Source organism: Maylandia zebra, linkage group LG20, assembly GCF_041146795.1.
Source record: "Maylandia zebra isolate NMK-2024a linkage group LG20, Mzebra_GT3a, whole genome shotgun sequence".
NCBI classification, from domain to species: Eukaryota; Metazoa; Chordata; class Actinopteri; order Cichliformes; family Cichlidae; genus Maylandia; species Maylandia zebra.
This window is the reverse complement of record NC_135186.1, coordinates 9376509-9403628: the sequence shown is the minus strand read 5'-3', so window position 1 is coordinate 9403628 and position 27120 is coordinate 9376509. Positions and strand designations below refer to the sequence as shown.

The 27120-nt window shown below is 39.5% G+C and overlaps 4 protein-coding genes across 7 annotated transcripts in view; 2 read left to right on the top strand and 2 right to left on the bottom strand.

Moving 5' to 3' along the window:
* The window catches only part of nphp4 (nephronophthisis 4), a 249304-nt gene extending 233947 nt beyond the window's left edge, over positions 1–15357 (bottom strand). For 2 of the 4 annotated variants that reach the window (XM_076878847.1, XM_076878846.1), the window contains exons 1-3: positions 14330–14368; positions 14073–14255; positions 13418–13555 (exon numbers count right to left, since the gene is read on the bottom strand). In XM_076878847.1, coding sequence (XP_076734962.1) covers positions 13418–13555; positions 14073–14255; positions 14330–14350 — 342 coding nt within the window. In that variant the 5' untranslated portion in view covers positions 14351–14368. Of the gene's footprint in view, positions 1–13417; positions 13556–14072; positions 14256–14329; positions 14369–15337 lie in introns of those variants that run through there. The other 2 variants (XM_076878848.1, XM_076878845.1) reach the window with 2 other exon arrangements.
* Positions 14425–18860, top strand: dffb (DNA fragmentation factor, beta polypeptide (caspase-activated DNase)). Its single transcript, XM_004553980.5, has 7 exons — positions 14425–15556; positions 16209–16335; positions 16448–16633; positions 17488–17567; positions 17665–17838; positions 18197–18297; positions 18389–18860. Exons 1-7 carry the CDS (start codon positions 15443–15445, stop codon positions 18636–18638), a joined length of 1032 nt encoding a protein of 343 aa, XP_004554037.2. The 5' UTR covers positions 14425–15442; the 3' UTR covers positions 18639–18860.
* On the bottom strand, positions 18835–22421 carry lg20h1orf174 (linkage group 20 C1orf174 homolog). Its single transcript, XM_004553979.6, has 4 exons — positions 22165–22421; positions 21203–21274; positions 20623–20991; positions 18835–19944 (listed from the first exon to the last, which is right to left on the bottom strand). Exons 1-4 carry the CDS (start codon positions 22174–22176, stop codon positions 19804–19806), a joined length of 594 nt encoding a protein of 197 aa, XP_004554036.3. The 5' UTR covers positions 22177–22421; the 3' UTR covers positions 18835–19803.
* A 2541-nt stretch (positions 22422–24962) lies between these two features.
* b3gnt7l (UDP-GlcNAc:betaGal beta-1,3-N-acetylglucosaminyltransferase 7, like) lies at positions 24963–27066 on the top strand. Its single transcript, XM_004553978.3, has one exon. It carries the CDS (start codon positions 25221–25223, stop codon positions 26454–26456), a length of 1236 nt encoding a protein of 411 aa, XP_004554035.1. The 5' UTR covers positions 24963–25220; the 3' UTR covers positions 26457–27066.
* Positions 27067–27120: the final 54 nt, after the last annotated feature.

Here is a 27120-nt window from a genome sequence, read left to right as displayed (position 1 = left end):
AATCACTTAAAATATAAGTAGACTAAATAAGAACTACATTTACTTTCTGTCCACTGAAAGTAAATGTAAATACTTTTGTTGATATGAATGTGTGGGGATGATCAAAATGTAGAATTTAATTGTTTTCTTCAAACAGCTTCTGATTTAAATCAGAATTTATTCATTATAAATTCACTATCAGGAATTGTCAATAAGGAATGCTAGAATAATAAACCATTCACGTTTGAGAAAAGTGTCTGGGTGATAGGTTTCTTATTTTTAGTTTTATTTAGTAAAATTTAAAGTGATGAAATCCTTTCAAAATGACATCCAACGAGAACAAAATGTGAAAGTAAAATATATTGTATGTGAAGTCTTCTGGTAATAGAATGTCTATTGTGCTATGTTGTCTATGTCTACCATCTTGCAGCACTAAATCACATACACATAACTGTAACCAATCACATTATTCAAATGGTGAATGAAATATCAAGAAATGTTGAAGTTTTGGCCTGGATTTCTGGATATGTTTCTTACACTACTGTGAAAAAGTCTTAAACCACCCCTCAGTTCTGTTGTTAAGAAAGTGGGAAATAGTTGCAGCAATTCATTGAAATGTGCAACCATAAATGGTGGAGCTTGAATGGCAATATTTGGTATGACCACCTTTATTCTCGAACACAGCCTGAACTCTCCTAGGCCAGTTTTCTCATGATTCCTCATGATCAGCACAACATTCACAATCATTTTCTGACTTCAACCACTTCGGTTTGTCTGCCTCTGTTTGCAGCTTTGTCTCAAACTCCGACAAAATTCTACAACATCCCAGCTTCGCCAGCAACAGATCTCAGCACTCGCTCTAAGTCTTAGCTTGTCACCCAGGTTTTGGTCTCCTGACATTTTGTAAATCCTGTCTGAAATGCCTCGCAAACAAACTGTGGGCACTGTCTGAATCCTGGAAATGCATCACAATACAGAAGGAATGCAGGAAATATAAAACAATGAAAGAAAATAGAGGAAGTCTGCCAGACTTCAGATACAAATAGGTAAAAATTGAATTGACATGTCTAAGCCTGAAACAACAAAGTATGAGACAGACAGATTCTCTTTCTTTTCTTCTGTCTGAACACACACACAGAGGCAGTGCAGACCCTGGGGAGCGCTGATAGCCGAATTATAGGGGCGAGCTCTGTGTGTATGTGTGTTTGTCTGTGGAGGGAAAAGAGGGAGTGACAGAAAGAGAAATGAGATAGGGATGGAGAAAGAACAGTCAAGTAAGAATCAAGTCAATACACAGCACACACAGTAGAAAGCAGCCACACACACACACACACACCTAAAACCTCCTCAAGGCTCTCATCTCTCCCTACTGTCACCTCGGCAGTAGTTCTTGCGGCCCTTGAAATCCCACGATCACACATACACACACCCACAGTATATAGCTGCATATTACTGGGTGTGCCACTCTACTGTGTAAAGCTGTTAAGCAGCAGCTGCTCCGCTAGATGTTTGGTCCCCTTGGAGCTGAAATATTGATTAGTTCTCAGGCAAGGCAGAGCAGCCTGTGCCCCCACCGTCCCCATGTATAATTGAAGTGTATATCTTTTAGTGTGGAATGCCAGTCGGGAGAAGGAATTAAGCACAGAGGTAAGCTGAAGGACTGTCTATGCTGCCATGGCAGCTTCTTTATCCATCAATCATATAGCTTTTCAGACAGAGGGTTTTCATTAGCCTTCTACTTTGACTTGAGAAGGTGCCATACCCTATAAAAAGCAAACAAAGAAGGGAAGACAGGACATAGCAAGACCCACATATGTGTTGTACAGCTAGTCATTATCTGAGCTCTCTTTTGAGTCATTCTGGGGAAGCAAACATTCTTAAAAGGAATTCATTTCAATATATAGCAGATGTAGTTATATTTCCAGCAACAAAGAGAAAGAACCAAGAATGCAACTCAACTCATCAACACTTTGACTTAATATAGTCGCTCTCAAGCACATCCTTAACAAAACAAAAAAAAACCAACCCAAAAAAGCAGAATTGGCTTTAAAAATCAATTCAAAGTGATACTATTTTCCCCAAACATTCCTGTGCACTGTAGATAGCGCATAGTAGAGCTATTTTAAGCTACTCTCTTGCCACAAGGGGTCACCACAGGAGGTAGCTCCGGACATCCTTCTTCAAGCAACCCAACATGGGATACATGTCTCCAGCTGGAATGGAACCAGCAACCTTTCACTTGCCAAGTGAATGTGTTAACCATTGTAAGCATCTACTGATATTCTTTTTTTTAAATATCAAAAGACAGAAATTAGAAACACTGAACTCCTAGAACAGCCAGCTTCTTGTCTTTGAAAAATGGCAGTATCTGTCCTAAAGAAATTATTAAAGAAGTTAAAAACACAATAACACAGTAATAAAGCTGTTTATAATATAAACTGATTGAAGTGCCTTTAATGGTGCAGTCAAAAGGTGATGTATAAATGTCTTGCAACCAACTTCTCAGTTTAATACCTATGTGTAGTCGACTGAATATTCAAAACCACTGAAGCAATAGCAAAATATCTATCAAGGAAAAAGTTTTTCATTACTTCTTTAGGCCATCTACATGCCAGCAGCAGACCTCTAAACTCAATAAAACCTCTCTGGTTAGGGCAGTTGCATAAAAATACAAGATGACGAGCTCATGGGCTTTAAGTGAATGCCAAGCATAGAAAATAAAGGTGATAATTGCACCATTAAAGCAGACACCACCCACACATTTACTTTCTCATTTATTAATTGAAAAGGTTCATTAAATAAAGTATAGCCTTGCCAAATTGTTTAAAAAAAAAAAACCAAACAACAACAAAAAACCAAGTAGTGTGTCCACAATGTTTTCTAAATGCATGTGATAATGACTTTGGGTAAATTTTCAGCTATGTGCCTTTAGCATAAGAGCAATGGCATTGTCCGTCTGAACTTCAGGTTAGACTATTTGGCCCACACAGAAAAATATCAAGGGTGGCTTTAGTGATCCCATTGAAAACCACTATGAGATTCACATTTTTGGTTTTAAGTGGAAAATACTTAATAGGTATCAAACACCTCAACATAAAATTCTATAAAGACACTCAAATGCCCCTCAAGATAATTTGCCAATGCTTTAGTGATCCTCTTAACTTATGAACCTCCTTCAACAGCACTAGCGTAAAGTATTTTGCAACCTCCCAATTTAATTATTGGTGCCACAATTTAATTCAGGATCAAAACAATTTGGGTTTGAAAAAAAAGAAAGAAAAAACAATAACAAGGAAAGCATTTAGGTTCCTACTATACTGTGCTAAACTTCTATCATTTGCCCACTGAGCTGCGAATGAAACATAACTGACTGCTAATTGTCATAACAGAGTATGCTGCATGTTTATTTCAGTGATTTTTCAAGGTTATTTTGCAAGTTATTTATTAAATATATGAATTTTAAAGTCTTCTTCCAGTGTGAGTTTTTTTCCCAGCAATGCATTTTACTGCCCATTAGTAAGAGTAAATTACACTCTGCTGTCTTGTAATTAACATGTCTGCTTCAGCTTCCTGTCTGCAATACCAATACTGGAAAAAGCCATGGCTGTGTATAGATGGATATTTTTTCTTTGGCCCAGCAGAGCTTGTTTTGGTTTAATAAAATCTAAAACTAGTGCAAGTTATGGTCTATTTTTAGATATACACCAGATGCATCTTAGGAGCCATAATTGTGTTATTTCTAAAAAATGCTTTATTCTAAACATAGGACAGTAGTAGTCAATAGTATGTTGCCATAACTCATTATAGAGTGATCTAGTGAGAAGTTTTACCAATCTGTGGACATTTGTAGGGGCAGAAACAGTGGCATGTTTGATTCTGTTTGGTTTATGGGCTTACTTTTCATTGCATATATTGGTGTTTATTTTTACTTTAAGTGTTATTGCTGCAAAAATGAATTTAGCAATTCATTATTTGTTCTGTTTTTGTTTTGCAAATTTACATTAAATGAATTTGTAGCCAGATTCATGTATGAATTGAGTGGACAAAAACCAATCAATACCAATTTGCCATCAAGACAGGCCTAAAATTAAAATGCTCACTCTGCATTTATGAGGCAAGTGCTTTCTCAATTAAGTGCTGGCAATTTAAGGGCATCTCCACACAGTAGGGACAAAACACCATGAAATTAAACGTGAAAAGCATAAAATCTGTTAAAAAGATTCATGCTGTGAGTTAAAAATTGTATCTGCTGTTTGTTAACACCAGATACAATTTTATTATGCTATATAATATCATATTTTTATGGTCCTATATACTGAAATGGTATGTATTAAGCACACAGTAGTCCAACCTTTCTTACAGAAATTACATTTGGAAGTGGATGTCCTGAGTAATTGTCCACCTTTCTCAAATCTACCATTTTTGTCTAAAGTTCTAAAACTCACGAACACTCTAAAAAAAACAAAAAAAACCCTCTCTCAGTTAACGCTAGAAAATATTCCTCTGTATCACGAGTTATGACATCTGAAGTTCTGCAAGGATCAATCTTGGGGTCTGTTTCTTTTTTCTTGTTCCTCCCACCAACATAAAATCTTGTAATATCATTTATCTGTTTTTACCTTTAAATATTGAAAATCACTGTTCCATAATGCAGCTCAATGAGTACATTTTGGATATTAAAAAATAGATGGCTTACAGTTTCATACAGTTAACTAAGTTCAAAACACAGGACATATTGTTTGTTCCTCCACTATTAACTGAGAGCTTGATGAATAACTTGGGCACTTTTAACTCTTTTTTTTTTTTTTTATTAAAACAGCTATGTCCACATTCTCCCTCAAAATCATTAAGGACTGCTTACCAACCACTCTTGAGTGCTGCTGAAATTCATTTTAAAAGGAGTTGGTACTCCTCCCATGTGACCTCCAACCTTCAGATCTAAACTAAATATATACCTTTTTTGTCAACCTTTTAGAAAATGCTAATCTTTGGAACTGTGGCTGAAGCACAAGTTATTGTTGTTGTTGTGGTACTTTATGTAAATAGTGTGTACCATGAATTTTTAGGAACCCTTTTATTTTTTACTGTACTTCAATTTCAAATTCACTATATAAATAAAATGTACTTACTTACTTATAGACTTATCAACTGATGATTATATTAGCGCTAAAATACTGCTCCAGAGCTGTCATCCTCTCATCAGTATATGGACACCACTGAGTCATTTAAGTCTTTTAACTTTAGGCATTTTCAGACTGCCTACTGTGTAATTAATGTTTTCTCCCAGTCACTCTAACTTTGTTTACAATCTGTGGACTATAGTTAGAGCAAAGAGGGTAAAACATGTGGGCTAACTTTAACAAAGTAAATGAAAAACACAGTAAATGCAATAGTTGCTGTGGCATAGATATAGCCTCCTTTTAGAAAGGCTTCTATTTACAGAATTATGGATGAATATCAATTCAATATAAAAGCCAGTACAGATACTAACATCAATTATACCTATCACCGTGTGACGTTTTTGGGTTTTTCTTTTTTAGTCAGTCAGGGTATATTTTTTTTAATGGAATTGCATTTGAAAAATATACACTCACTGGCCTCTTTATCAGGTAAACCCGTTCAACTGCAACAAACAATTATCTAATCGGCGAATCACATGGCAGCAACTCTGTGCTGTTAGGCATGCAGAAATGGTCGAAATGGCTTTCTGAAGTTCAAACCAAGCATCAGAATGGAGAAGAGAGAGACTTAAAGGGATTAAGTGACCAGCAGCTCTCTTGTTGATGTGATTTTCACCTGGAGGTTAGGAAATAATCACTTGTTACAACCAAGGCTTGCAGAAGAGCTTCTCTAAACACACTGAACCTTGAAACAGAGAGTCTAGAGCAGCAGAAGACCACACCAGGTGCAACTACTGTCAGCTAACACACCATGTCACATAGCTTAAATCATTTAAAACCGGCTACTTTAACATTACAGTGAGTTCGCTGGTAGTCAAATGGCCTCCACAGTCATCAGCTCCCAATCCAACAGAGCACCACTGGGATGTGGTGGAACAGGTCACGTCAATATGGATCAATATCACAAATAAATATTTCCAGCACCTAGTTAAGTCCATGACACTAAGAATTTGGACAGTTATGAAGGCAAAAGGAGGTACAACCCAGCACTATCAAGGTGTACCTAATTAAGTGGCAGCTAAGTGCATATATTTCTTGCTATATGAATAAAATATACATAAACTGGTATGGTTACCAACATACAGGCCATGCAATCCATCATCAGAGAAAAAGTCTGGTAAACTGAAATGAATCAGTGGAATAATACCATTACAGATGTTTCCTTGTATTCAACCTAAAACAGCTAAAATTACCAGGGATGAACATAATTTATGTTAAGCTCTTCTCTTCTCACGGAGTGACATGAAAAGTGGACATGAGAGTTAGATCATGTCACATTTTTCCGAAAAGACGTATGTGACAGCTCGATGTCCACGGTTGAGTGGCTGGGAATCATGTGTGGAGTCATACGTGGCAGACTGCAAAACACTGTGCATGGCACACAACAAATACACCAGACTTCAAAGAGAAGTTTTTTCCCCCCCTCATCTGAGCAAGCCTTGCTGGAGTATGTCTCTGCTTTAAGAAAGCAAGGAAAAGTAGAAAGGGTTGAGGCTTTAACTGTGGCTTTGTTACAGCTCTGACAGCTTAAATTTGGCAATCTATTGTATGTTTTAGAAACTTACACTTTGCAGATGAGTGTGTCTGCTGCCTTGTACTCATTACTCAGAGCTCAAGTTTGAACCATAAGGGATTCTTCACTTTGAAAGTAGTTTGTTCTTAAGAGAAAAACATTTCAAGAAACAAAAGTGGCGGAATTGCACATCTGATGTTTAAATATTTTCCCATCGGTGAAGCACTGTCTGCTTTTTACTTCTTTGAAGTCATGTAATAATGCGTGTGTGATGATGCGTATGCTGGTATAAAGGGTACTGTTTTTAGTAACATTGTGAGGAATAAACATGTGTGTGTACACACGCGTGTGTGTATGTTACTCTTAGTTTATAGCATGCAATGCCAAATAGCATTTGCAGACCTAGAGAAACAGAGGTTGCACGGACACGAACAAAGCTTGGCCTTTTCTCTCAAGCCCATCTGTCGGCCTGATAATGTTGCACATATGAGAAGAAACCACTGGCTCCCCGTGAAGGCAGGGAGTTCAAATGGAGTGATCACAGTGAGAGACAATGCAGAAAGATGCACATTTCTCTCTCTACCATTCTCTCGACTCCTAAATCTGTGCATCTGTAGCACAACATTGCCCTCTACTGATCACAGCGCTCCCTTTGCCTCAATGTGTTCAAAGGAGAGTTAAAATATCCCTATACCTCACAAACAATCTGAGTCATGATTTGAGAAAACCAACAACCGGGGAAGTAAGTGTAAGTTTGATAATTCAGGACATATTGAGTTGTACAACAACAAAAAGATTACAAAAAAATTAAAAAATTCTCAAAAGGGACATATTTGACACACAAGTCAAACACATCACAAAACAAGGTTCATTTTGATTCAGAAGGTCTGAAACTACGACTGGACTTCACAGTAGTTTCTGTTTTGCATGCATAAATCTTTTTCAGACCCACTGAAGGCTTGGCATGGCAATTAAAATGGCACTACTTTCAAAATAAAAGCCTAATAAGTCTGACCTAACAATTAAAAACAACCCACGAAGGAGCTGGCACAGTTGACAAGATGTCATTCCTCTATCGGGAAAGAAAGAGATGCAAAGAGAGGGAAAAAAATTAGTAAGCACTCTCTTTTTAATCACCGTGCATCTTAGCTTTTCACCAGATATTAAAACCAATCCATCATGGCTGACTGGGGGGAGGGGGGTGCCTTGCAATTTTCCCTGTGCTCCCGTAACATAGGAGAGAACCCCCCCGACGTTATTTGGATATCAAACAGCAATTTGCCACTCATAAACACCAGCATGAATGCAAGTGCATTGGGCCAAATCCAATAAAAAAAAAAAAAAAGCTAGCGGAGCTCTTGCGGCATGACACAGAGAGGGCCAGGCCCACTTTATCATCATGATAGGATATGATGTGGTTTATATTATTACCCTGGATGGATAATTGGATTTGGATGCTTATTGGGACACCAAGCGGAGTTTTTTTTTTGTACAGGCTATGACTATTACGGCGGATCAAAGTAAGGCCATTCACTGTGAGATATTGTTCGATCAAAAGAACATCACGCAGAGGAAAGGGGAGAAAACAGATGGTGACAAAACTGGAAATCATGAATGTGCCATAGCTGTGACTCATTGGTGTCTCTGCACAAAGACTTATGCAACACTCTGCATTTACCAGCCAGCCACAGTTCACAATACTCCTTCCATTAAAAGGGTTTCTCAAAACACCATGTACAACAGTCTAAACTCATGAGGCACCTCCAAATTTGGAAGCTACAGAGGAGCTTGCATTGCTCTGATGCAATCATAAAAACAGTGGGTCGCTGGCTTCCGACCAGGAGGCAGAGACCTTCAGATGTTTGATTGAGTGAGAGAACACACACATCCAGCTGTTCTCCAGAAATCTGCTCAAACATAGCAAAATGCCCAGTAAATTATCGTAAATATGATGCAGGGAGACAACATTTTCAAGGAATGCGACTACACAGGGGCACCTTATGTAGTTCACAACTTAAGGGCTTTTCAAAAGAAAGCTTCTGGCAGGTAAATGCAGTCACTCGTCAGACAAGAAGATAATACAGCCCCACCATCAGCAGGGTGACTATTCTGCATCAGAGTGGTTTTAGTTACTGCACAAACTGAAGGTGGCATCCCCAAGATTCTCTTATAGAAGATGTCTTATATGCAAAACTAAAAACCTGACTTTTCTGTAATTTAGAGGGAGGTACATAATTCCTGTTTCCATAATTTAGCAGTTTAGCAGCTGCCAGAGATCTCTGGATTTAGATGGCACTTTCTTGTAACGACATTAGGGCTCTGTAGGGGTCATACCATCTGCTGAATGGCTCTGGCAGTACTTTTACCTCAAAAATTCTATGTCTAATCTTTTGAGACTTACACGTTGACTCTGCTGTCAGTCCTTTTGAAGGACCTTCTTAGAACAAACTCACTGCTTGCCAGGACCAGAAGCTCACCATTTTGGGGTACAATGCAAACTTGCATAAATTAAAATTAAAATGCAACATGCAATGTGGAACTTCAATATGGCATCCAGTCACAATCACCACATGTAGCAGTCTTTGCAAACTAAAATAATGTATTCATGTAATACATAAAAGACACATTACAGCCACTTCAGTTGTAAATCATTTAACATCCAGTGTTAAAGTAGCTGTTAAGATGAGATGGCTGACTGGCGGACTAATCTACAAGCAAATCTAACAGCACGTCGTGATTTAACAAGACCTCTGTTTTTAAATCTCAGTAATGGCTGAAATATAAAAGCTTGAACTTTTTCACCGCATGCACACTTACATTAAAAAAGCGATTTAAGCAGGTGGGTGGGTAGATATGTGGATTGACGGCACAGTTACATTTGAAATAAAATACTGTTTTTAAATCGAGGGGATTTATCAGATTCAGCTCTGATCTTACTTGTGGTTTGAAAGTAGAAAGGAGGCTTGACATTACAAGGAAAATTCCAATGCTGCCAGCATTGATATAAAGTGAACCCTTAGTAAACTGCATGGTAGGGGCATTAGATGTTAGTGCATCAGTGGGAGCTTCTTTGGCAAACTATCCTCACACCTAACCAATAAAGCTCTGGTGATGCACAAAAAGCTACTTGTTGCTATCATGAGTTTACTCACAGTACAGGAAAGTCCCTGGTGGGTTCCTGGCTGAAAAGAGGATCTTTCCATTTGAATATATGGATTCTTTCATTGATCCACATACGAAAATTTGTCCCTGTCTTAAGTATTTGGAGCAGCGTGCAGACACCATGAAGCGCCTAGGGGACTAACTCCAGACATCATCCACTCAATCAAGATTTGACCTGGTATATTTCTCTTGTAGGAAACCCACCCAACGGATGAAGATCATCCAAGTTGCGGTGCACTTCAATATCAGTGCGGTATATTTTATCTTTTGTATCTCAAGTCTTTGGCTGTCACAACATTCCCTTCGGTATTTTCAATAAGAAATTGAAAATTTCATCATCAAAGCAGATCTTTCACAGAGTACACCAAGCAGCTTGACATCAAAAATACTTTTTTGTTCCCCGTTTTTGTTCCCCTTGATTACAGAGAAGAAAAGACTCAAAGACTCTGAACAGACTGAGACCATGTTTGGAAAAAAAGAAAATGAATCGTAAAGACTAAAGTGCAACAAATCTGACCTTTGACTGAAACTGCATACAACTACAATCCCAAGTCAATAAACATAAAAATATTAATACATGTGCTAAATCACACCAAGCATTACATAAGTACTTGTAGCTGTCCCAAAGGGCAATCTTAGTTATGTTGCACCCCTCTGCAACTCTGTTTTCTGGATTGACTGATTTTAACTTCGCCAATCAGAATAAGCCCTCACATGAGCCTGGTTATCAGCTCACTAAGTTAACCCAGGGTTTCCCATGCAGGAGACCAACTGGCTAACCAATTACAAGCATGGATAAGTGTACTGGTAGCAGATCAGCTGATTGTTAAACACACAATGCAGACAGAAAGCAACACATCTGCTACAGAAAAAGCAGCAGAGTGTGTGTGTCTGACAGCGAGAGAGAGAGAGAGAGAGAGAGAGAGAGAGAGAGAGAGAGGGAAAGCACTATACAACAGTTTAATACTAAAAGTCCTATATAAACACGTGAGCGCTTTAAGTGCTTTGCAGTCAATAAGACTGGACAAGATCTATTATAGTAATATACCATATTTGAAGCCTGGGAAGAGAGCTGGCAAAAATACTGATTGTATAATTTAACAGATTTATCCGTATCACAGCTCTATCATTAGGCCACAGGAGAATCTGATGGAATATAATTGAGTATTTAATTCAATTAATTTTTAAAAGACAGGTTTTAGCTTTTATTCTTTCAGCTGCAGTCTCAGTGGTGTTTTTAAGAGTTTGAGACCAACTAAAGAATAAAAATAAAAAAACAGATTTCTAATGTAGGACATTTGATACAAAAACCACAAATACAAAGACGCTCTGAATAAATGTGAGACTGAATAAATGTGAAAGTCTAGAATTGGAAGTTACTGGGGGAATTCTTACTGGGGGAAAATTCCTAGATATGAGATTTTATTTTAAAAAAAAAACTTTATCCCATCCTACTACGTGGGTACAGTGGGCAATGGCTCGTCCAACAATGGTGTCGCTATTTTCCAGAGAATTGAAGGGTCAGGGGGCAAACTCAGGGTTAATTAAGAAGTTATCTGGATAAGACAAAATCCTGCTTTGTACTACAAGCCTCTGGTATCTTCTGAGACTCAATATCTCACTAGCACAACACAGTAGGATAACACTAAACGCCCACTGTATCTTTTTTTTTTTTTGAGTAAACAAAAAAAGAGTGTTTTGGTTGGGAAGCCGGCTTCCAGGGTGCTGTACTGTAATTCAGTCCAGGCAGAAATGCTACCATGGCCAAAGACTCCTCACAAGTTACTTGGCCCATTTTATAGTTCACTGGGTCTTTTGCAGGTTTTGTGTATCAATTGCAAACAACCTCATGCTGATTTCTTAGCAGGACTGCTGATCTTGTTGATTGCACAAGTAAAATCCATGATGACAGTTATAGCAAGGTAGCAGACATGTTTGTTCTTGTTCACTTGTGTGCATGGGCAGATAACTAATGAGTTGCAACTGCGCGATTTAATGCGCAACTGAGTTGCACATTAAATGAGGCACCCTGCTATGTGCACTATTAGATGTTAAGTTTTCTGTAGCTAGTACACAGTCTTGAGTGAAAAGAGTTGATTGATTTTTCAACCACATCTGTTCAGAGAGAGTGTGAAGCAGAGAAGGCTGAGCCAAAGTAGCACAACAAACCAAAGTCTCCACAATGTTACACTGGCAGCTTTTTTTTTTTTTATGATTGGTTGTCACACAATCATAGAAAGCAAATCACAGCATCTCCAAGGGCAATGGCTTACTCAAAACCCCCCAGCTGGTGCTTAGCAGAACTGCTGAACAGTTACAAATGGACAACTTTCTTTTTTGCCCTGCCGCTGTCGGTCTCATGTGGTCACTCACACTTATTTCAGCCTGTTTGGACTTCACCTAATGGCCCAGAAAGGGCAAAGCTCTCATGTCATTCGTTTCTAGATGAAACTAGCTCAAACACATTTGCTGGCGGCTGAAAATTCCATCACTTTGCACAGAGGTCATTCTGTCTGAACCTGACACTAAGAGTAATACAAAGTATTGAGAAACATGATGATGTTGCACTACTACTTTTGGCACCATAACACGTGAATTTCAGCAGGCAAACTTCAGTCTCACTGATATGGGGAGATGCGATCACATACTTCTGAGATATGAATCTGTCTGATCCTCCTATTGGTTTTGGCACTGCTGTTACAGGATGAGCTGTACAGTTTGTCTAGTTCATTAAGCTGAACAACTACACACTGTATATTACTCCACACAACTTTAACCTGGGCACACTATCCAAAGTGAACAAAATCAAAACGGGCTAGTGGGGGGTATTTTTGAAATAAAAATTACAAAATTGAAAAACTCTCATTTTTCAATTTGTATAATGTTGTTTTTGGGGGGGTTTTTTGGGGGGGGGACTAAGCTATTTATTACACCACATTATATACAATTACCACTGTCAGACAAGTAAAGACTAGTTAATGAACGAGTAAAAGGTCTTTCTAGCAATACTGGACATAATGTGATTTTTCTATCAATGTAATGAATGACGTGCTTTTTCAGTTATTAGAGTTTCCAGGACTAACTGATCACTGCCATAAAGTGGCACACATCTGTAATACAATCATGATATTTTCTATGAAACTTTGTCTCAAAGTTCTCTCTAATACTAAATTTTTACCTCACAAGGAAATTAGCTCTTCTTCAACTTGCAGGATGAGAAAAAAGAATCGAAATCATCAAATGCAACTGGAATCACTTATTGGCAATCACTTCAGTTTGTAATTTGCTGTGCTTTAGCTGACAGGATCCTCAAGAGCATAGCAGAACTTAGGGAAATCAATGCTGCTAATTTAAAGACGGCTAATTGGTAAAGCTTTTGAGTTGCTTTTAATTAAATAACGGCTGCCCTAAATGAATGGAATTTATGGATGAATACACATTGATTTTACTACATAATCATCGACTCGCTGTTTGCCAAAATAACATGAGAGGGGTTTTTAAAAGAGCCTATATATATATGCAACAGCTGTGTGCTGTTTGGAGTAAACTTGTTTCAGTGGGATGCCTGTTAGAGAAGAGTTACCTCATTAAAAGTGATCTTGTTGTTTTTTATTGTCTGAGGTGAGCTCTTCCATGTTTTCCCAAAAAAGTGCTGATGATTTCTGTCAAACAGCGTTGCCCGTAGTTGGTAAGTCACACTTTGTTCTCCCACTGCCTTCTCCTATGAGCAAAAAGGAAGCATATGCATCTTAGAAAAGTCACTGTTAACAAGTGAAGAGTTAAACTTAAATCCTCCTTTATGACTATTATCCAACTTCATGAAAAACACCCCAGAATGAGGTTCCCAATATCTGAATGCTCAGTTTTGCATCGCTGTAACTGATAATGCCAGCAAGTAGTGGATGTCAGATTCACTTTGGTACTGTTTGATGCTCTACATATAGACTGAATTTACTAATAATCCCATGACATTGATTGTGTGTCTGATTAAAAAAAAATGTATGGTTGCCTTCAAATATAACATTTTTCAAAGGTTCGCGAGATTTCTTCAGGCGCAGTGTCACAGAGATGGATACTGAATAGGCCTTATCGTGACTTTTATTTTGACAGTCAATACAAAGTCAAGCTCACAGATTAAAATACATTGAATTTAGGTTTGCTAAACCTCTAGTGAATTGCTATAGCAGAGTTTTTTCTATGTTTTTAATTAGCACTGAAAGCTAACTGTAAACAGTCACCTGGGATGGGAGGTGAGTTGCAGTGACACGGTTGAGGGTGAGCTGGAAGCCGTGGGACTGGGTGAAGCGGCTTTCCACAGCCAGCCTTACGGTTTGGCTGTGCGGGGGAACCATCCGGTTCCTCTCAAACACTTGCTTCCAGTCGTCCGCCATGCTGGGTATGTCTTCTATTTTTACCATGTCCTTTAGTTAAAATAAACATTAGCCTGACATTGAACAAAAAAACTCAGAAATGTTGAACGCAACCAATGTTTTACTCTGAATTTAGTCTTCTCCATCCGTTCAGATGTTTAAGCCGTGGCCGCCATATTGAAATCAGATTCTATCATTTAGAACAAAGGGGGGATATGTAATAAATTATTTCATCAGGAGCGTTCACGAGGGAGAAACATTATTTGAAAATATACTTAATATACGAACTGTATTTTCTAATGCAAGTCTACATTTTATTCCCAAAATTTAAAATATACAGAAAAATTCGTATTGGCCGCCTATAATCGTTCATACCTTTCAGTTGGTATTTCCCGTCGTGCTGCGTCAGTTGCTATGGTAATACTCATCTTTCCATTTAGATCTTGTATGAACGTCAGCATCTCCAATTTAAAGTTAGTTTATTGCCACACTCGCAATATAAATGTTATTTTCTTTTTAAATATACACATGTAATAATTATCTTTAATATATTAGTAGAGTATAATTTGTAGGAGGAGCTGTAGTCTTAAACTGATATGGCGAACACATGAGCAGCTAATTCAGGGGGGTGCTTAGACTCAGTTCCCCCAGAAGGACACACGCTGCCCATTCTCACAAAACACTGCTGTCTAAAACCAATAGACAGAAAAACAAATTATGCACTGAAAAGAAAAGAGAATGTCAGAATAATCTATGTATTATGATCTGGCAAAAATAGCTCCACTTTCAGAGATATATAGCAGAGAAAATCCTAACCAAGTACTGGCCCAGTGTTTGAAAGAGGAAGACAAAAACAGAACTGTGAGAATCCAATGAAAATTTCAAAAGGGATTAAGACAGATGTGTGACTTGTTATCATGTGTTGCATAACCTATATAAACTGTAACGCTAATAAAGCCATTTGAATTGCATTATTATTGTAATCATTAATATTAACAACGTGTACTTCATATCCAGTGTGTCTACAACACGCGGAATGTTTTCCCCATGAAGATATTACTGTAATGTAAATAAATATAAGTTACTTTCACCACCAATCACGCCACAATAGCAAAGAAAGTAAGGAAAAGCACCAGTAGGGGGCAATCACACACTTCCGCTGCTGCTCCGAGCCTCAAGAGGACAAGAGGAGGAAGAAGAAGGAAGCGGTAGGTACAAACCGAAAACAAAACAGCGAAATGTTCGGGAAAATTAAACCTGTGAAAATTAGGAGTTACAGTGAAAACAGGAAATACGGAATTGCCGCAAAAGATGTGAAGGAACTACTGAAGAAGGCCTGCAATTTGCTACTGGTGAGTCTTGTGGGAATTAGTTCGTTTTTAACAACTTATACGGCTGTTCCGCTTTTTTATCTGAGAGGATGTGACATAAACGTCATCGCTGCTAGTAAACAAAAGAAATTAGGCTTTTATTTTTCCTAATTAGTAGTAGCTCGATACGTGATTGGTTTGGTCCCAGATCATCTCCACTGTGAAGAAGATACGACATAAAATAATTTTCGCATCATTTTTAGAGAACTCTGTAAACAGGATGTAAGTGAAAAAGCAACAGTTATGTCACGTTCAGGTCAAAGTGACATGTAGCGTCTACGTTCATATTTCAAGATGCTTTTTTTATTCCGTTTATATTAAATTCTGTTTATGATGGGCTGGGAGCAGAATTCGTTCATTATTAAGTATGGCCTCGGGCACATTTTGTATAAACTCGCTGAAACAAAGAGAAAATGATCTGTTGGTGGAAATCTGTACTGCAGGGATTTGGTTTAATTGGAGTTTACATCGGATAAATAAATCCATTTAATCTGAGCAGACTCTCACAGATGGCTCTCTTATAAAATATGTCAAGTTTACAGATTAGTTATCTGGTCTAAAAAGCTTCTACTTCTAGTCCACACAACACATTTGTCATTGGTATTTTTACCTGTTATGTTCTCCACGAGTCCAGGTGCCACTCTCTGGTGCACGTGTTTGCTTGTATGAGGACGGGACAATAGTGACGGAGGAGTTCTTCCCAACTTTGGCGGATAACACCGAATTGGTTCTTATGTCTAAAGGGCAGACCTGGAGTGGAGGTAGGAGGATCAACACCAGACAAGTTTCTACTGTAAACCTGTGTTTTTATTCTCCCAGTCAGCTAAACTGCTGGATGATTGTGATGTTGCCTAATCTTTATCTGATTTTTAGTTGTGTGTGACATCAGTCAGCTACTCAACACAGACCGGCATGCCGACAGCCTCATTGAAGCAGCGAAGGGGCTCCTCTCTGATGAGAAGTCTTCAAAGAGGCGTAAAATCCTGACAGACCTGCTACAGAACCTGGAGGATAGGTCGGAGCTGGAGAGCAGAGAGGAGGACGAAGACTGGTTCCAAGGTAGCAGCCTTCATCCTCTTGGAGAAGCACTCTTTGTTTTGTTTTAGAGTTCCTCAGACTTTTCCTGTCGTGGCTTCTTTTGAGGTCAAACTCCCAGCCTGTCTGCACAAGACTCAAAGATTACAGTTAGGCCTGTAGGAATTTTGACAGTGTTTTGTGAATTTGTCTCTATGTTCCACCACAGTGGATTTTAAAGCAAACAATCAAGATGTGATTGGAGTGCAGACTTTCAGCTTTAATTCAAGGGATTTAACAGGCTTGCTGAGCCTTGACCTATGAGGGTCATAAAGGGTGGAGGCTGCCCTGCCCTACTGCTTTCTGCTGGACTTTGCTACTTCTTCACATGTACTGTGAATAATAATATAAATTATAATAATTAATAAATAAATAGATTTAAATAAAAAAACTAACTTTTGAGCCTCTGAAAATGGGGCTTATGTATAAAAACGACTCGAATTCCCAAACAGTTAATGCAACACTTTGATCAAACCCCTTGAGATAAAGCTGAAAATTTGCACTTTAATCACATTTTGATTGATTTTAAAATCCATTATGGTGCTGTACATAGGCAATATTACAAATATTGTGTCAATGTAAAGAAATCCCTTTAAAGAAAAGCACTATAAGACATGTGCTACTGTTACTAGAGAACTGGGAAACCATGAATAGATTAAGTCAGTCATGTGTCTTTTTCCAGTATAAAAGCATTGTGAAGACTCAACACCATTATATTTGGAAAAAAATGTTTGAGCAGTGTGACTACGTCTGTATAATTGATCACTTTTTCAGATTTTTCTCTTGATGTGAGTCTAAATGAATCTGTTGAGCATCTTGTTATTTGTGTTTCTCTTCAGGTGTTGATTCTCGATTTAAAACAAAGTCTGCCTACATGAAGTACAACTGTGAAAGCAGGATACGCGGCTACTTGAAAGAGGTAAACTTGGGAGCCAGGTAACACTCTGTACCTGAGGTCTCTACAGGATTGCTCCACAGTCAGTTGTTCTAACAGTTGTGTTTTTTGTTTTTGTCAGCTGGATGATGCCACCAAATCCATACAGAAAGCAAAAGTGAGGGCAGAGTTTTTGAAAACCTCCCAGAGCCTCACAGAAATGCTGAAAACAGCCAAGTATAATGGCTGCTACTTTGACAGGACTGAAAAGCAACCAGATCGCCTTTGTACTCAGGAGGGATGGTTCACCTGCCAGGTACTACAAGAATACAAGCTGTGAGGTATTAAGAGGCCTAACAGAGTTGAATGGGCATGAGAAACAAATGCAGGCAACATGAGTTTTACACTGTCACAGACAGGCTTTTGAGCTCTGAGGGAAAGACTCTTGAATCTGTACAGAGTAGCTGGGATCTGCTCCAAATGACTTGTCCGAGGTTAGTTGTATGTGAACAGAAGAGTCGGAGACAAAAGTGCACTGTGGTGTGAGAATCAGGGCAAAGATAAAAAGTAGTGTTTAACTCGGCTTAACAGTCATTACATTTAAAATGTCTCAAAAATATGAAGTCCAGATGTGCTTCAGACTAAGTTCCTCTTCCTCTAAATTGCATCCTCAGGGATCATTTGATGAGAACGTGTGCAAATCTCTTCACTCTATCAACCCCTATGGAAGCCGCGAGGGCAGGATTGTCTTCAGCACTTGGAATTTGGACCACAGGTTCACGCCACCTTTAGTTTATTTACAAGATTTTTTTGAGGGTTTTTTTTTTGCTTTACATCCTTCATACAATTCTTCAATTTGTTTCCAGGATTGAAAAGAAGAGGACAGTTATTCCCGCTCTGCTGGAAGCTCTGCAGAATCACAGGAGCACTGACATCAACCTGAACTACTTCTACCAACTCCTGTTCACGAGGGAAAACCTGAAGCTGGTCCACATCGTCTGCCACAAAAAAGGAGCTCACAACCTGCAGTGTGACACCAAGAAGATCTATAATAATGCCACCAAGGATCTAAAAGCAAAACAGAAGCCCAAAGTAAAGAAACGGCGCATGACTTGAAGTCCTGTGACAAATGAGTGGACTGTGATTTGTTTGATGGACTTGGTAAATAATTAACTCTGAAAAGAACCCATCACATCAGCTGGAAAGGTAAATTTGCCTTTGCAATCTCCTCGACGTAGTCGTGACATCAGCTTCTGAGCTCCAAACCCACCATGCTGAGCTTTAATTTCATATTGGAAGTGATCGACCACACTTAAGAAACCATGAAATTCATTTATTTGTTCACTGTATTGGCACTGTGATGTAAAGTACACAAATTAAGTACAAAGATGATAACGAATCATGCATTTACTGAGAATGCTGCATAAATGTGAAAAGCAAATTGACATAAATAAGGCAGTAAATATATAAAATATTTGGACGGTTTAGAACAGTCATGTAAAAAATACAGGCGACAACATCTAGTGCAATTACTGTTAAACTCTTGATTAGATTACATTTTCACTCAGGTTTAAATTATCCAGTCTTTCAGACTGCAGTCTTGTATGAGGAACCTTTGTTTTGTTTTTTTAAACAACACTCTTACAAATTTTAGAAGAACCCTCTCAGGGAAAATTAATTCATTACATTGATTATGTATTGATACAGATGTTATATATTTCAAAGCTGCCAGAAACGTGAGCACACACACGAGTTGAGGATGAAGAGACACTTGGTGAATGACTTTTATGCAGAAAACTATTGAAGATGTTCAGCTTAAGCAATGAATTTGTGCTATTGAAGCTCTCAGTACAGATGTTCATGCTCCATCCCTCCTCATTACAGACGTGTAATCTAAACTTAGACTGAAATTGTCACTCTGTTGCTCTTGTCAGCATGTAACATTGGCAATTAATCAGTTTATTTGTATGGGAAAACAAAAACTTAAATCCAGCATTTTCTTTAGTATCTCAGAGGCTAATCTGAAGCTGCGCTCAGGATTTCAATTTTCTACACAAAGTGCTATAAACACTTATGTGAGCATACATTCAGCAATAATTTCACAAACATTACTGCATTTACTCACATTGGCCATTTTCATTTTACTATTGCAGTTATGACTTTTTAAAAATCTAATTACTGATTGAATGCAATGTTTGAGCAGGTAGTTTTCTAAGTGCTGAGAGGTTTAATGTCTTTTCACGAGCAGAACTTTCTCAGTTATAAGAGCGGCAACTCTTCACTAAGTGCCCACCCCGTTGTCTCGCTGCACACCGCTAAAATCCACCTCGTCTTCATCGCTGTCCTCTCTAGCGTAGTAATGTCGCCTCCTGTTCTTCTTTTGGGCGCGGCTAGAAGACGAGGATGATCTTTCAGGAAAATCCTGTGGGATGAATCTGTATTTAGAATTCATTTAATGCAACATTATTTTCACCAATTGTGCTGAAGATATAACTGCAGGAATGATGGGCCTAGAGATGTGGTGGGAGTGGGGGGATAAAAATCTATGTGTATTGATAAAATTAAAGTTATCAGTGAGTAACAAATCTAACTAGGGGTTGTTACTGCTCTCATATTACTCCAGCCCTGCTTATAAGAGGGTGAAATGTCAGTTTATTTAATGTTAACTGTGAGTGAGACCAGAAAAAGAGAAGGAAAAAAAAAAATCAGCAATCACATTTATTTGAGAAAGAATCCAAACCTCAAGGCGAACTTATAATGTATACGTTAGGGACTCCTGGCACAGTGAGGCTTTTATGTAACAACTCGTGGTCTTCTACTCTGCACATTATTGCCCATCTTTTGTGTTTTATTAGCAGGAAGAGCCTTTTGGTACATCCAATAATGCACCAATGTCAAGGTCCAAATGTATAACAAGTCTAACATATCTTTCAACTCCCATGTCTATTGCAAAACATCCTAGAAGTGCAGCTTTAAATGAATAGATATGGATGATGATTCTTCTGAACTGATCATCAGTAAGCAGACGTTTTCTTTACCAAACAAAAAAAAACAACAAACAACCCTGTTTCCCCCAGGAATTAAAACAAACGTGCCTCACCTGTACAGCATCCAAGTTTCCAAAGAACTGCTCCACAGGAAGGATCTGATTACTGTCATCATCTGGGAACATAATTCTGCTCGTTTCTTCATAATCCATATGCTCAGGCTCATATTTGTCCCAGATGCTATTCATTACGCAGCTGTCTGAATCCTGTCCCACCATCAGCGTGTTCTCTTTACCTTCCTGTCCTTCATGCTCTGGTGATGCTGAGCACCTCCTCCTGCCAGAAGACTGGTGGCATTCACAGCTGATGCAGGAGTCTCTCTCCAGAGGACCAGCTGCTTTAGTGTTCCCAACTGCTGAGCTGCTCTCAGATGACGAGTTCGCCATTGGACTTTTCACACATCTCCTCCTTGCAGCAGATGTCTATGATACAAAAGTTAAGGAACAAAGTTAGGATGATGTTGGGGTAACCACAGCGGGACTCCACTGCAGTAATCAGATCCAGTTAATTTGGAGCAACTCACAGCTGTCCGGTGTAGGGGTTACAGCTGTAGGGGTGTAGATAACTATAACTCCTGCCTTTCTTTTTGACTCATCACACATCTGCAGCATTATGTACACAGACAAAACAAACCTTTCTGGAGTTTCTGGTCTCAGAGCTGCTCTTCCTCTTTCTTGGCTTCAAATGATCAACTTCACCAGGCATCTGCAAAGTATCATGATGTTTGTTTATATCAAGTACTTTATTAATGCAATGACATCGTGGGGAAAAAAACAAACTATGGTTTTAGTCAGCTGAGAGGAAGCCGTCATAATGCCAGCGTTTGCTCCTGCTAAGCAGAACATTAGCAAATGTTTTCACTCCACTCAGTAAAAGAAACTAAATTTATCGGACAGCTGTTTAACGGGGACAGTTTTAGAATTTTCGCTTGCATACAGATTTGTCATTTTCCATTTTAAACACTGTCTTAACAAAAAAAATTAAATAGTGGACAACGTCAATGGATAGCTATAAAGCTGGCTCTGCAGTCCCGCTGAGCTGCTTAAACCCTCCAACAGCACCCCTCTATCCTCCGCCGGCTAAACTCCTGCTAATTTACTGGCAAATTAAAGTCACGTTACTCGTCAACTATGACCCAGTTCTTCCAGTACATCCCTAATCCCTCCAGCGTTGCTTTTTCACATGTAGACGTGCCCGAGCTACGCCGAATGTAAGTCCATAAAAGGCAGCTGATAGTTGAACTGCTAAGACAACAACACCTGCTCAGCACAGCAGCTAGCTTTCGCCTAGAAAAATCAAAGCAATATCGTCGGAAAATAACCCACCCACCCCCAGTCAAAAATGCCCCGGGTATCATAATGTGAACCATGCTAGTTATGTTGCTAGAACAATGACTCCAGCCGTCTGTATCGGTACAATAACACCAACACGAAGGTCACGACGAAGCTAGGCGTCACTAAACACAACAAAAACGCCTAATTTCGACATCTCGGCAACAAGCTAATGCGGCCAGCTACGAGCTAACAGTAGGAGAGAAAAAAATAACTAATTTGACCTGCCTGCCGGTTTTCTCATTTAATTAAACATGTACTTACCTTATGTATCATTTGCCGGCGTGGATATTTAGGTTTTTCAGCTACGATATTGAAAGTTTACACCACCTTGGGGTTTTCTGGCTTTCCAATCGGCTGGCTTCAACTAGCGACTAAACAACGGCGATAATTTTACGACGTAAGCGCTCCCCGCCGCCTACCCGGTGTATTTCCTGCTGGTGAGGTTCACTCAGAGGTCTGCAGTTTCAATATCAGGACGTCCTCTGCGCCACACTACACCGCCATCGACGCCACCCCGTACTAAAGAGCATTAGAGAAAATAGAGAAAAAAATAAGTATATCTTAAAATGCACGTGTTATTTTATATTTATATATATAATATTAGATTTCTATTACAAAATATATATGTAATTAAAAGTAGTTTAGTTCGAGGGGTTTGTAAATGCTTTTTACTAGATCTATTTTTCTATGTATGTTATTTTCGTTTAGGTTTTTTCCCCCCCACTATTTTAATATTTTATTTTTTGACAAACTTGGCTTTCTCCACTTTTACGCCATCTCAGTGATTCTGCGGGAGTTGTTTCCACCCATCTCGTGACTTGTGCTAATGAAAGGGGTTCTCGTGACACGCTGGTTCACAGTAAGCTCGTATTTCTCCGTGTTATTTTGAGAGATTGGACAATCATACGTAAAATGCCAGTTCACGCCATGTTTCAAAGTTTGGCTTTTGTTTAGCAGTGACGTATGAAGGAGGAGATTCCGGAAGTCGAATGCAGTTCCAATCGATGTCCACAAGATGGCGCAATAAGGTTTTTAAAGAAGCGTCTAATTCTTTTAGTCAGCCAACAGATCACACTGGCTTCGGTTTTAACAGCTATGTAATAATTTAGAACATACAGTTGACTCTGTCCGGTAACAAAACAATAAATAAACATAATTTAGAAATCATTTCATGTTCTGTCACTGACATGTGCATATATGCACTCAAGGAAATAGTCAGGTTGTATAGGGCTAAAAATTCATCTGTCCTCATGTGTTTCATTGATGCCTCTAAGGCTTTTGATCGAGTGAACCACAGAAAACTTTTTGATAAATTGAAGACACGGGGAGTTCCTCAATACATCGTGAGGATTCTCTCTTACTGGTACGCTCATCAGAACATGCAGGTTAAATGGGGAAGCAGTATTCCTGCCCCCTTTGGTGTCAGCAATGGTGTCAGACAGGGTGGGATTTTGTCTCCAATTTTATTTAATTTATATGTCGATGATTTGTCCATACAGCTGAGAGCCTGTAACACTGGGTGTATATTAGGTGAAGCACTGATAAATCATCTTATGTATGCAGATGACCTGGTTGTTTTTAGTCCAAGCAGTGCTGGGTTACAGGATCTTCTTAATGTCTGTACTGAATATGGTGTGCAATATGACATTGAGTACAATGCTGCTAAAAGTGCTGTTTTGATATGTAGAACCAAGCAGGATAAACAGCTAAATTTCCCTTTGTTTAAACTGGCACAAAAAACTCTTGAAGTTCATAAAAAGGTGAAATACCTCGGTCACTTTATTACTGAGCAAATGAATGATGATGATGACATATACAGACAACGATGTAAGCTCTATGTGCAGGCAAATACTATTGCACGCAAATTCAGCTTTTGTTCACTTCCAGTTAAAGTGGCTTTGTTTAAAGCGTATTGCACACCGCTATATACTGCCCCCTTGTGGTCATCCTACAAACAATGTAGCATGCAGAAGCTGCATGTTGCATATAATGATGCGATGAGAATCCTTTGCAGGATACCTAGAAGTGGTAGTGCCAGTCAGATGTTTGTAGCTGTGGGTGTCTGGACTTTTAAAGCACTTTTAAGAAAGTTAATGTTCAGTTTTAGAGAACGACTGGATGGTTCAAGTAACAGTATAATTTTAGCACTTACAGATCCGACAGTGAGTGGTTCCCGTTACTCATCCAGTCTCAGAAAGCACTGGTTAAAGTGTTTGTGTATTTATTGATTTATTTTAAGTAATTGTGTTTTATGTATATTATGGTTTTATATTTTTACAAATGCTTTATATACTTATTTATATACATATATATATTTAATGGTATACCTTGTGTTGTGTGTGTGTGTGGGGGGGGGGGGGGGGGGGGGAGTTGTGTGTGTGTGTTTCTTGTCTTGTTTTTATGGACATGTAGTCTGCCAATAAAGATTGAATTGAATTGAATTCATCGAACAGTTCCAGTCAGGAGGCTATTGATTGCCTCCCTCTCCTCCAGAGCAACCGACAACAACACGCGGCAACAGATGGTGGGGCCCCACGGATCTCGGCGTCACGGACTCAGTGGGATTGTTGTACGTTAGGAGACAGAAAACACCGAGACAGCTCGAGGAGGGCTGTAGTCCAGTATTTCTCACCTAGCACTGGAATTAAAATTGGACTGTCAAACTTCTTTAGAAAATCATCATCGCTGTTCCTTTATAAACGCTGTGGTGTTTGTTTTATTCCTCACACGTAGATGGTTGTTGAATTATTTCTGAATCATTGCGTTGTATTTTAGTACTGTTTTCTATCACTTGTAATCATGAAAATTAACGCGGATTAAAGGAGCTACTGATATTTAATATTAAGAATAAGATAAGGTTGTGGTGGCTAGTGGATCGCAAAACCTGGTGAACTCTGTGTGTGTGTGTGTGTGTGTGTGTGTGTGTGTGTGTGTGTGTGTGTGTGTGTGTGTGTGTGTGTGTGTGTGTGTGTGTGTGTGTGTGTGTTAGACAGAGAGAGAGAGAAATGGGATATCTGCCGGTCCCAGATCAGTTTAGTTCATTAAGGGGAGGAGATATTTGGGGGGTGGGGTGAGATAGTGGTATCCTCCATCAGGTCTCCAGATAGTCTGTGTGGAGCCAAACCCTGAGAAGAAGCTTCGGGACGAACTAGACAGCAAAAGGGACGAATGTGTGACTTCACTCTGCGCTGTCATGGTCAAGAAGTGGCCAAGGAGACACTTGACTGAGCGCTCTTACCCGGTGTCTTCCTGAGGTGCGCTCAGTTGTGAAACATTATGAAGGCATCTGAGGGTCCCAGCGTGTCACGGTGACAGCAATGGATCACTTTTTTCGTAGAAAGCGGATCCCCGCTTTTCTGAAACCTCTGTTGAGTCTGTCTCTGATCTTTGCGTCTTTTCTCATGATCCAAAAGCTGAAACTGTCGGAGAAAGACGCAGTGGGGGTTAAACATGTGAGGGATCCGGCCTGGTGCGGCTCTGAGTGTTTTTCATTCAAGAAGACAGTTCTGACCAGTTCGGGGACCTCAGATTCTCCCGTGTCCGTCAAGGATTTGGAGATACAGCGGGTCCCGAATGTAACTCGGTCTTCTTGGGACGCGCAGGTTCTCAACTGTAGCGCGGACGCATCGGTGAGGACCCAGGACTGGTTCCGGCGCTTGGACCAGAGATTTCACCAGTTTGTGCTTCACAGACACTGCAGGTATTTCCCCTTGCTCATCAATCACCCGGAGAAGTGCGCCGATAGAAACGTTCACCTCCTTGTGGTGGTCAAGTCCGTTATCGAGCAGCACGACCGGAGGGAGGCCGTGCGTAAAACCTGGGGGAAGGAGCAAACCGTGAATGGGAAGAAAATTAAAACTTTGTTTTTACTCGGAAGCCCAAACACTGGCAAAGACGCCAAGAACCTACAGAAACTGATCGAGTATGAGGACCAAATCTTTGGGGACATCCTGCAGTGGGACTTCATGGACACTTTCTTCAACCTGACTCTGAAAGAGGTAAATTTTCTCAAGTGGTTCTATATCTACTGCCCCAAAGTGCAGTTTATATTTAAGGGGGACGATGATGTGTTTGTGAACACGCACAACCTCCTGGAGCTCATCGACTTCAAAGTGGAGCAGCGCAAAGCGGCCAACTTATTTATGGGGGACACAATCTCCAAGGCGATCCCCATCCGAAACCGACAGAGCAAATATTACATCCCCAAGGAGTTGTACGACAAGCCGTATCCACCCTACGTGGGAGGTGGGGGGTTTCTGATGTCCGCCTATTTAGCCCGAAGGCTCTTCGTGGCCTCGGAGGGCGTGGAGTTGTACCCCATTGACGATGTGTTTTTGGGGATGTGCCTGCAGAGGCTCCACTTATCCCCAGAGATGCATCCGGGCTTCAGGACATTCGGCATTACCAGACGCAGGGCGAGCACAATGAACACAGAGCCCTGCTTTTATAAAAACCTAATCGTGGTCCACAAACTGAGCGCGCAGGAGCTGCTCAGGATGTGGAGCGTGGTGCACAGCCAAGACCTGATCTGCGCACAAAAAACTTCGATATGATTGACAGAAAGTATAAAGTATAAAGTAAATGCATTCACTAAATCTGAGCTCACGGAAAGTCTTCTTTGGCCGATCACACTTGATGATCTTTACGCAATCTGCGGAGTCACGTTAATTTTTCCTTTACCGTTAGACATGGAAGATGAACTGAATTTAATACTGTGTGTCACATTAAAACGGTTGATTTGTTTTCAGCTGACTCGGCAGGTTAGCGCTCTCCTCTCCACTTCTGTATGGGTTGATTTTCCGTTTTGTAAAAACCACTAGAGCACAGCTTTTGCATTGTGAAAGCATCCGTGTTTCTGTGCCATTCCAGACTGTATTGCCTTAATCTGAATTTAAAAACGTATTTAGAGACGTAGATGTAATAAACCCACGGGTGTTCGTGCAGGTGCGAAAAAGACTGACTTGTTACATCTAAGTGTTTCCCTTAAGCTTTCTTTTCCGACTTCAGGATTTCATTGCAACGTTCAAGTGCAACATGCGACTACATGATTTACAGCATAGAACACACAGCTGCATTCATATTTGAATGATTATTTTATTGAATAGAAATTGTAAATTGTAAAAATCTAATTATGGGTATTTTAAAGATAATATATTGGTTCTGTTTTACCTTGTTTTGTAAGATTTACAGAGGCAGCCTTGAAACCAAAGAAACCAC

What these genes read in the sequence shown, in the direction of transcription:
- dffb (XM_004553980.5), top strand. Translation starts at nt 15,443, where the DNA reads ATGTTCGGGAAAATTAAACCTGTGAAAATTAGGAGTTACAGTGAAAAC. An exon ending in AGGGATGGTTCACCTGCCAG is followed by an intron (nt 17,839 to 18,196) that starts GTACTACAAGAA and finishes TTGCATCCTCAG; the next exon opens with GGATCATTTGATGAGAACGT. An exon ending in ACTTGGAATTTGGACCACAG is followed by an intron (nt 18,298 to 18,388) that starts GTTCACGCCACC and finishes ATTTGTTTCCAG; the next exon opens with GATTGAAAAGAAGAGGACAG.
- lg20h1orf174 (XM_004553979.6), bottom strand. An exon ending in AGACCAGAAACTCCAGAAAG is followed by an intron (nt 20,992 to 21,202) that starts GTTTGTTTTGTC and finishes TTTGTATCATAG; the next exon opens with ACATCTGCTGCAAGGAGGAG. An exon ending in GAAACTTGGATGCTGTACAG is followed by an intron (nt 19,945 to 20,622) that starts GTGAGGCACGTT and finishes TTCATCCCACAG; the next exon opens with GATTTTCCTGAAAGATCATC.
- b3gnt7l (XM_004553978.3), top strand. Translation starts at nt 25,221, where the DNA reads ATGGATCACTTTTTTCGTAGAAAGCGGATCCCCGCTTTTCTGAAACCT.